Below are 9,628 nucleotides of genomic sequence, written 5' to 3'. Positions count from 1 at the left end.
TTCATGGCGTCAAGGCATTAGCACGGTTAGCTTGTTAATGCGTTAGCGCCGTGCAGCCCTACGCATGGGGTGATCCGCGGTAGCTCAGTAACGGAGATTTGACGCGTTAATGTGGTTATGGCATTAACGTCATTTTATCGAGATTAACGCTTACAGCACTTGTTTTAACTCATGATCTTGAAATATTCTGTCGTTTAGAAATGGCTTCAAGTTTCTCTACTTAGATCCTCATGGAGCTCTTGGACTTTCACATTGTTCTGAGTACTGTCAAACCCGTAAGTGCTTTTAAAAAGTTTTTCTTTTTTGCTGACAAAGAAAAATTACCAGTAACTCATAATTAATGAGAAGTTTATAGGCCCTGGTCTTGCAGAGTTAAAAGACATTGTACAAACTCCAGTATCACTTATTAAAACAGTTAAAGTGGGAGTCTGTTTATATATTTGAGCCTGTTGAGAGAGGTGGAATTAGAGAAAAAAGATTGTCCCCTGGCTTATGTCTCATTACATCTGAGAGAGGGTTAAAGGACTTTACATCTAGCTTTTTATGTTAAAAGTGATAAGGAGTGCTAAAACAGAGTTTAATTGTATGGGTTTGCTAATAGTAAATCTAATAATTAAATTCTTGATCAAAAAATGTAATCAAAATGTAAGAGAGAATTGAGAAGATTTTGCTGTGGACAGAAAACATGCGGTCAAAGTAGCTCTCTATGCAGGTGAAACATGCCGTCCTTAAGCTGTGAAAGCAGAAAAAAAAAACTATCCGAGAAAGTCCTGCAATATTAGGAGTGGCAAAATCTAGAGTTTGGCACATCCTGAGAAAGAAAGAAAGAAAGTGGTGGATGATTGCAGAATGGTTTCCACAGTGACGAGAAACTCCTTCAAAACAGCCAACCAACACTTTCCAGGAGGTAGGAGTATTCATATCAAAGTCTATAGACTTCAGGCTGTCATTGCCAAAACAGGGGTTTCATCCAAGTGGCAGAAATGAAGAGTTTATTTTCAGTTATTTAGTTTGTCCAATTACTTTTGAGCCCCTGAAATGAAGGGGTTGTGTTAAAAATGTTTTAGTTCCTGACATTTTTACACAATGTTTTTGTTCAACCCACTAAATTAAAGCTGAAAGTCTGCACTTCACCTGCTGTTGTGTTTCATTGTTGAGTTGTTTCATGTAAAATTCATCTCTGTCCAAACTGGACCTAACTGTTGATGGATTAAAGACGAATCAAAAATAAAGTCAAACTTTTCTTGCTTTTTGAATTCATTAAAGATTCATGCTGAACAATCATTCCACTTTAGAAAAAGGGTAGTTCAAAGATGTAATTAAAAACCTCAAATTACCATGACCTTCATTCCTATAATTAGTGTATGCAAATTTTTGAACAGAACTCTACCACTTATCATTGCAGCCAAAAAGCTCAATCTGCATCTCATCTGATCATAACTTTTATGATCAGATGCATTCGGTCTGTCCATGTAGGCTGCTTCAAATTTCAGTTGAGCTTGAAGGTGCTGATTTTGGAGCAGGGGTCTTGGTCAGCATTCTCTGTCCATAGCAATGTAAAGCCAATAGTTCCCTGTTCATGGCAGGCTTCAGCTTTGGTGGTTCCTGAGTTATTTTTGAACGTCTGAACAATTTTGTGTGATCCAAGGGTGAAACTTTGGGTAATTTCCCAGACCATGGCAAAGTGATGACACGTCAGAAACCTTTCCAGTTACATGTACATGTTTTATGTAAATCTACAATTCTCTTTCTAAGGTAGTTACTGAGCTCCCATTTTTCTGAGTACTGGTCAGTTCAATGTCAAAAAAATCGTTTTATATGGGCAACAAGAAACTACCAAATTATTAAAAGATTTAAGTGAATGTATGTATATTTTTGCCCTGCTTGTGTACCTTTAACCCTGTTGTGGATTAGAGAAAATAAAAAAATAAATTCAAACCTGCTCATCCAATTCTTCTTCTTTAAAGTCATTAAAGATTTATGCTTTACAATTTATTGTCTAAGGAGCTTGGAAAGAAAAATTTACAATTCATTCCAAACTTGAAAAAAAAAACAGTTCAAAGAAATCAAGCCAAAAATGATGAAGAAATGTAAAATTCTACCTACAACTGTATGATCACACTCTGCAACACCACCACCACCTGTCGCCATTTCCAAAGACATACACTTAGACAAGTTTCATATTGAAAACACTGAAATATTGGACATGCCCCTTGCTACAAAGGTAATTTGTAAAAGTGAGCTTTGTTGTCTGACACTGAAGCGGAGGGAATTTGCAATTAACTTCCTGTAGATACCTGACAAGAGTATCTTCTTACTGAAAGTAAAGCTGGGACCATGGTTGGTTTTGTCCTTCACAAGTTTTGCAAATTGTTGGCGTGATCAAAATTGTTTGTTAAACCCAGATGTGTGTGTGTGTGTTGTTTGTTTTTCAAATCACTGTTTGTAAAGGTGAGGACTGTTTCAATGAGTACACAATATATTACCATGCAACAACCACACATGGACACCCTTAGACATGTGCACTGTTCAAATACACGCAGGAGACATCTACTGGACAGCAGCTTAGGGCTAGGATACACGGGTAGCATTTGGCAGCAATACCGCCAACAGGAGGAAAATGTTTTCTATTAAATGTTTGGTATTCACAAGACCTCAAATTTTTCATGATGAGTAATGCTGTTGAATCAGTATTCTGGGTCAGAGTTAAGTATAAATTTGAACCACCTGCAGTTTCACCAGTGAACCATGTATGGTATGGTTAGGGTTAAGTTAGATTTAAGACGTAAACTAGCATACTTTCAATAACCGGACTTTATCTCCACTGCATATGAATTTTTGACCAACACTTCATCTGTGATATGATTTTAATTTGGATGTCCGAAATAAGTGCATAGTCACTATACAAGCATAGAACCTAACCCTTACCCTAGCAGCATGTTGTTTTGTTATTTTGAAGAGGCGAATGGAACATATATTTTTCTTATGCAATACACATGGGGAGAGAAATCTAAAGCAATGAGCTGTCAGACATTGCATCACATTTTAGCACTCATGTGATAAAGTTCAACCGATTAAAGTTTTCTGACTTGTTTCTAGATCTTTGCAGATGAAACCATTTGGTAAGGATTCTCAGCTGAGGTTGTCTCACATGTCTCAACTGTCATTGTAAAGCACTTTGACCTATCTAAGAGCTTCAAAAAGTTACCCAAGTAACAATGCCTGAAAACATCAGATATCCTCCATGTTGCCCCAACAGTAAAACATTATAATAAAGTTAGATTTATTTCATTTACAACAACAATAAACATTGTTTAGATAACCAACCAATTTCAATAGTTCTTGATTTCCAAATGGGATTTTTTCCCGTGCTGGAAAAGGTTGATTCCTTTTGTGATGAAAACCTCCAATCTTCCATCCAACGCTCAGGCTTTCTTCCTGTGATTTATTAGTGCTCTCTTTTTCTGTCAGCGTGTTTTTTTCTGCAACACAAAAGAGCAAATGTTCAAGAATGATAAACTGAGTGTTATTATTACAAAAAATATATTATCTGTATTATCATAATACAGTAAAAGGTACAGTAATGAGAAGTACTAGGAGTGCAAATCTCCAGCAGTGCAGCTCACTTTATGGGCAGTATGTAATTTTAAGGTGATACTATTGTATTTTGTATATATTCATTTAGTTACCGTGTGCCAATTTGAAAAATGGCACATGTGAAATGTAAAAGTGAGATCAGAGGTTAAATGTGACACGATATATTGGATATATTGATGCAAACTATAATGTGATATTTAGATTGTCCATATATGATATCCTAACGTATATACACTACCTCACATTTCTGTAAATATTTTATTATATCTTTTTATGGGACAACACTGAAGATATGACACTTTAATACAATGCAAAGTAGTCAGTGTACAGCTTGTATAACAGTGTAAATTTGCTGTGACCTCAAAATAACTCAGCATACAGTCATTAATGTCTAAACTGCTGGCAACAAAAGTGAGTCCACGCCTAACTTGTGCCCAGAGTGTCAATTTTGTGTGTCAGCCATTATTTTCCAACTCTGCCTCTGTTGGCCATGGAGTTCACTAGAGCGTCACAGGCTGCCTCTGGAGTCCTCTTCCACTCCTCCTTGATGACGTCATGGAGCTGGTGGATGTTAGAGACCTTGTGCTCCTGCACCTTCCATTTGAGGATGCCCCACAGCTGCTCAATAGGGTTTAAGTCTGTAGACATGCTTGGCCACTCAAGTTACTTTATTTAGCAAGGCACTGGTCTTTTTGGAGGTGTGTTTGGGGTTGTTGAAACACACTGATGAGAAGTGGGCTACTGGAACAAGAAGGCACAGGTGGGCAAGAGATTAAAATAGGGCGCTTTTGGAATTGTTGGAATGCTACTATGCAAGTAACCCCAGCGGAAGGGGTTACATAAATAGGATGAGGGACCTATGGATTCTTCGCTACCCAGCATCCAGATTGATTGCAAAACAACCAGTAGCTCAGTGTTCCAACATTCAGAAGAAAAAACTGCTCTCACTGAGAAGAACTAAGGGCTCAGAGAAGTACTCAAGAAGATGTGGAGTTGAGTGGCTCCGGCAGAACCCAGGAGCAACATCTGAGATCTCTGTCCAGAAGAGCGCAGTCCTGGCACAGCAAAGATACTGCACAGGACCTTCAAGCTCCAAGGCCTCTGGCAGACAATGCAAGCTTGAAGGATAAAGGGTACCCTGCAGGGGTGAGAGGGGATTTTCTAAATACTGCAATATATCTTTGTCTCCCCTTGGTCAGTGCATACTGTTCAGTTCCCTGGTCTTAGTTTCCGTGTGGTTCCTTGCCAAGAGTTAGTTGAGTTAGTTTTGTCCTTATAATCCTGTTGGCCTATGGCTTTTTGCATCGGCTGAATAAAGGGCTAGCCTTTTGTTAACTTCCACCTGCCTTCCTGTGTCTGCATTTGGGTTCATTTGGGTTGTACAATTTATGGATGTTAGTTATGGAAGTTATCCGCTAATTTCTGGTTAAAAAGACAACAACATGGCAGTCTAACATGATAACACTGAGGTCTCAAAATGCAAAATCCAGAAACCAGTGGGTGAACACATACTGGGCATAACCTTCTTCTCATTTACAGCGAGCTTCTTATATGGCTATATATTTGGTCTGACCACTAGCAACTGTGTGTGCATTCACAATAACACTTTAACCTGGACAGAAAGTAAACATCATCGGTATGATTACCTGTTAGAGTGGCTCAGGGTAGGTCTGTCTTGGATCATAAGTCATGTCAGGAATGTAGGGCTCATGGAGGTCGGGGTCTAGCGGCAGGGTGTCCAGTGGCAGATCAGCATAGCCATATGGGGGGTAAGAGCCATCTAACTCTGAGATGCAGACAGACATAACCTGAGTGACTGGTGGTTTGTATTTTTCAAACTATTCAAAATTAAAAACACTGCTCCTAGAGTTACAATGAGGATTTTCTGTCAGCACTATCAAATTAAAACCTTCAGTTCACCTCCATTATGGCTCTTAATTTTAAATTTGTTTTGGAAATTTTAAATGCCATCCCCACACAAACATGGATACATACTGTTACAGTTTCATTGTATCAGATTGTATGATGGAGGGAAGTATATAGACCAGGGGTAGGCAACCTTTCTGATGATGAGTGTGTTGGAATTTAAATATATATACTTAGTGCTTATTTGATTATATTGTTTTATGTATTTTAATAGGAGAGGGCCAACTTTGAGTGTAAACCAGGTCGCAGGCTGACAGGAAACTGCATGCTTTTGCAGAGCTTATGAGGTGAAGACAGAAAGTGAAAGTAAGCAGTGTTTTGATCAAAACTTAAAATGTGTGTGACGTGCAGCGGACATATATATATAACCAGGCTGGCACTGCTGCTTTCAGACCTGAGCTTGTGTGTTCGTGTGTTCAGGTCTCCGTTCCCGGGAATGTAAAATAAAGATCATTTGTTTGAGCTTTGACCACTTTGAGCCGTGTCTTTCTTTGCCGTGAAGAATACAAAGAACTGGATTTAATAAGTGCCATCTAAAATTTCCTCAGAAGTCAGTGTGCCATATGATTGCATTAGCAATAAATTTAATAACATCGGCCCATAAAAATCACCATCGACCCACCGGTATGCCTGATGGCCAGTCCAGCTATGGTCGTGTCATCAGTTAACCCTTCGCGTGCCAGCTGTGGCACGTGTGCTCAGGGTTGCTGACCCCTGATATAGACAGAGGAAACTTTTTTAGCTTCCATTTCCCCCCTGCTTTTCTTAGCAATCATATTTTTTCAACCATCCCCTCTTCATCATCCCCTGAAGACGGCCGTAGTGATAGAGAGCACAGAAACAGCTCTCACTAAAGTCATCAGTGACTCACAGAGACTTTCAGTTTTAGTTCTACTATTTCACTGCTGCCTTCAACACTGTTGATCATGACAATTTCATTCAAAGACTTCGTGACTCAGTTGGTTTAACAGGTCCAGTTCTCAGTTGTTTTTCATCATATCACATCGAATCATATCATATCAAAATCTCTGTTTTAATTAGCAGTTTTAGACCTATATATAAATATTTTCTCAGTGGTTCCTCAAGGGTCTATTTTTTGTTTATTATTCTTTAACCTTTACATGCTTCTTCTTACTACTCTCACAAACAATCATCTAGCCAATCTTATGTTGATGATATACAATTGTGCTAATATTTTTTTTCTTCTGATGATTGAACCTCTGTTCACAAACTAATGAGGTGCGCCGATGACATTAATTTGTTGGATGCCTCAAAACTTTTGGGAATTAAACAGAGACAGAAATATTTGCTGTTGGTCCAAAATGTTAGAGACTGACAAACTGCTCATATATACTACCCCTGTCTCTGAAACAAGTCAACAACCTTGGCATCATTTTGGAGAGTTTTAATAGTTACATCAAAAAAGGTCACCACAATTACTCTCCTTCACTTACAAATATATGGTTAGGTTAGAAAGGTTAGAAAATTCTAGTCTCAAACTGACTATAAGATATTGGTCCATGTATTCATATCAAGCAGGTCTGTTTGCAGGATTATCCAAATCCTGATGTTCATTCAATACGTAGCAGTCAGAGTTCTTGTATGCAAAAATCTGACCATATTCCCCCAGTATTGAAGTCACATTGTTGGCTCCTGTGATCTATGTCCTTTCTTTTGAGTGGTGGTGTGACTACAGCACATTTGAGAGAAACAGAGGTGAATGTTGGATCTACGGACAGGTCGGCCACTGAAGGTATTTATTAGTGGAAAGTGTTATAGCGCTAAGAAAAATAAAGAAAATAAGCAAAAGATGCACATTTTGGAGGAAAAGATAGGTAAATGGAAAGACAATTAGCAGGGAAATTTGATGATAATACATTTAAAGAGATTTGTTGGCTTAAGGGTAACCTTCATGAAATTTATAACAGAAATGCGGAGCATGCAATCTTTCATCTTAAAACAAATTTGTATGCGAATGGTGAGAAGACAGGCAGACTATTAGCCAGACAACTTAAGCAAATAGACAACCAGAATGTTATCACGGCAATTAAAAAGGATGATAAATTAGTTATATCCTCTTTGGAGATCAGCATGATTTTTTAAAATATTTTATCAAGACTTATACACGTCTGATAACAAAGTAAGTATGGACCTGCTGAACACGTTCTTTGATAAAATGACAATACCACAAATTTCACAGGGGGTAGGGACACATGGGAAATTCCCCTAACAGAGACAGATGTAAAGGAAGCTATCCATGCAATGAAAACCAGAAGGACACCGGGAATCTCAGCTCAGCTTCTCAGCAGTTTTATCACAAATTTATAGATTTGCTATGTTAATTTTTAACTTAAGTATAACATGAAGCTTTTGGATATGGACTGCTTCCTGTAAGTTGTATTTAGGCAGTAATATCACTAACTCCAAAAGGTGATTTAACTGATCCAGGTATTTACAGAGTGATAGGTTTAACCAATGTGGATTGCACAATTCTATCCAAAGTATTAGCAGCAAGGCTGGAGGTTGTACTACCAAAAAATATTCATAAAGATCAAGTAGGGTTTGTCAAGAATATAATATAAGGATAATATGAGGAGATTACTACTCCTGCTGTGGCTAAACAGAAATAACACAAATCCTGTGTTGGATATATCTTTAGATGCACAGAAGGCTTTTGATAGGGGCCAGCTTCCCCGCTGACCCCAGCAGGCCTGGGCCCCATCAAGGCTATGGGGCCCAGGCTCATCTGGACCGGGGCCCACAGCAGCCTGGGGCAGCCGGCAGTTGTGATTTGGCGCTATATAAATAAAATTGAATTGAGTTGAAATGGCTTGATTAGGCAAACATTGGGCAGGGAAGACTGATATAGATTGGATTTTAATAGAACAAGAGCTTGCATCTCAGTTCACACCAATCGATATTTTATCACCAAAAGTAAACAAACAGTGTAAGATACAAAATCCTACTTTGAAGTTTTGGAAAACACAATGTGCTCTGAAACACAATTTACTTACCAAAGTACTTACCATCTGGAAGATACGTAGGCTCCAAAGGAACTGCAGTATGGGCCTGTGAAGACATTGTTAGACATAAATACAATAATACATTTTACTCGAAAAAAGTAAAACATTACCTATTATTTAAATGTAATACATTACATCACTTAGTTATTCCCCAGAGGAATCACTGCATAATATGGCCTGAGATGTATTATCACATAATTAGCCTTTAACAGTATACACCTTAGGCCACAGTCAAATAATAAAATTAATTAATAATTGAACCTGATGACTTCCAGTTATACCACAGCAAGTAAATAATATTAGTAGATCTAAAAGGAGACAGGCATGCTAAGTTTCTGAATCTGTCAAGTCAACTAGTAATTATCTGCCTTTGCCAAATTTTAAGAAAGAGCAGGTTGGAAGTTAGTCCGCAGATGATTAAGACAAACCGAAATGAGGTTAACACTCTTTAAGAGTGGGTGTGGCTTTTGTGCCAACACCTCTGCACACAAAAGCACACAGACATCCACAAACATAGGTATTTTACCATTTCCCAGGCAGCAGGGTCATGCTTGAACAGCGAATGTGTAAGCTCCACTGACACTCTCTTCCTGTAGTCGGAACTCTTGTCTTCTGAAATGCGGAACAACACTGCTGCGGCATAGGTAGCTGCAGGGAGATGGCAGCATCAGTTATTTACAAACAGAATTAATTATCAAGTCCTTTCACGAATGAACATATTTTGAGTGTAAGGAAGCTTCTGTGTTACAGAAGTGTATATGCATATAGATCCATGATGGACTGTGTTCCTAAACCTCTGGATGGGGCCTGGGATGTTGAGAGCTCTGCACAATATCTTGACTGCACTCTTTTGGATACAGACCTCCAATCTTGTTCCTTAAATCTGCCGGAGCCACTCTTCAAGTCTACCACTGGGACCACTTTGGACTTTACCTTCCACATCTGCTCCAGATATTCCTTCAGCAGAGGGCACTTTTGGATTTCGTGGTAGTTGGTGTAATGTTTAGTGGAAGTTTAGTGTTTAAATCGATGACTGTTCCAGTCTGCACGCCAGATATCCTTGGGCAAGATGCTAACCCCAG

General features: G+C 38.6%; 1 protein-coding gene across 1 annotated transcript in view; it reads right to left on the bottom strand.

The window, feature by feature from the left end:
* Positions 1-3,426: 3,426 nt before the first annotated feature.
* LOC146632982 (junction plakoglobin a-like) overlaps positions 3,427-9,628 on the bottom strand; it is a 127,564-nt gene continuing 121,362 nt past the window's right edge. The window contains exons 15-18 of the mRNA XM_085351256.1: positions 9,073-9,194; positions 8,550-8,592; positions 5,244-5,383; positions 3,427-3,482 (exon numbers count right to left, since the gene is read on the bottom strand). Coding sequence (XP_085207382.1) covers positions 5,247-5,383; positions 8,550-8,592; positions 9,073-9,194 — 302 coding nt within the window. The 3' untranslated portion in view covers positions 3,427-3,482; positions 5,244-5,246. The remainder of the gene's footprint in view (positions 3,483-5,243; positions 5,384-8,549; positions 8,593-9,072; positions 9,195-9,628) is intronic.

This window comes from Diplotaxodon limnothrissa, linkage group LG4, assembly GCF_057381915.1.
Source record: "Diplotaxodon limnothrissa isolate DT_005_m linkage group LG4, D_limnothrissa_male_GT1.1, whole genome shotgun sequence".
Taxonomy (NCBI): Eukaryota; Metazoa; Chordata; class Actinopteri; order Cichliformes; family Cichlidae; genus Diplotaxodon; species Diplotaxodon limnothrissa.
The sequence above is the reverse complement of the archived record's forward strand: the minus strand, read 5'-3'. Positions and strand labels throughout refer to the sequence as shown.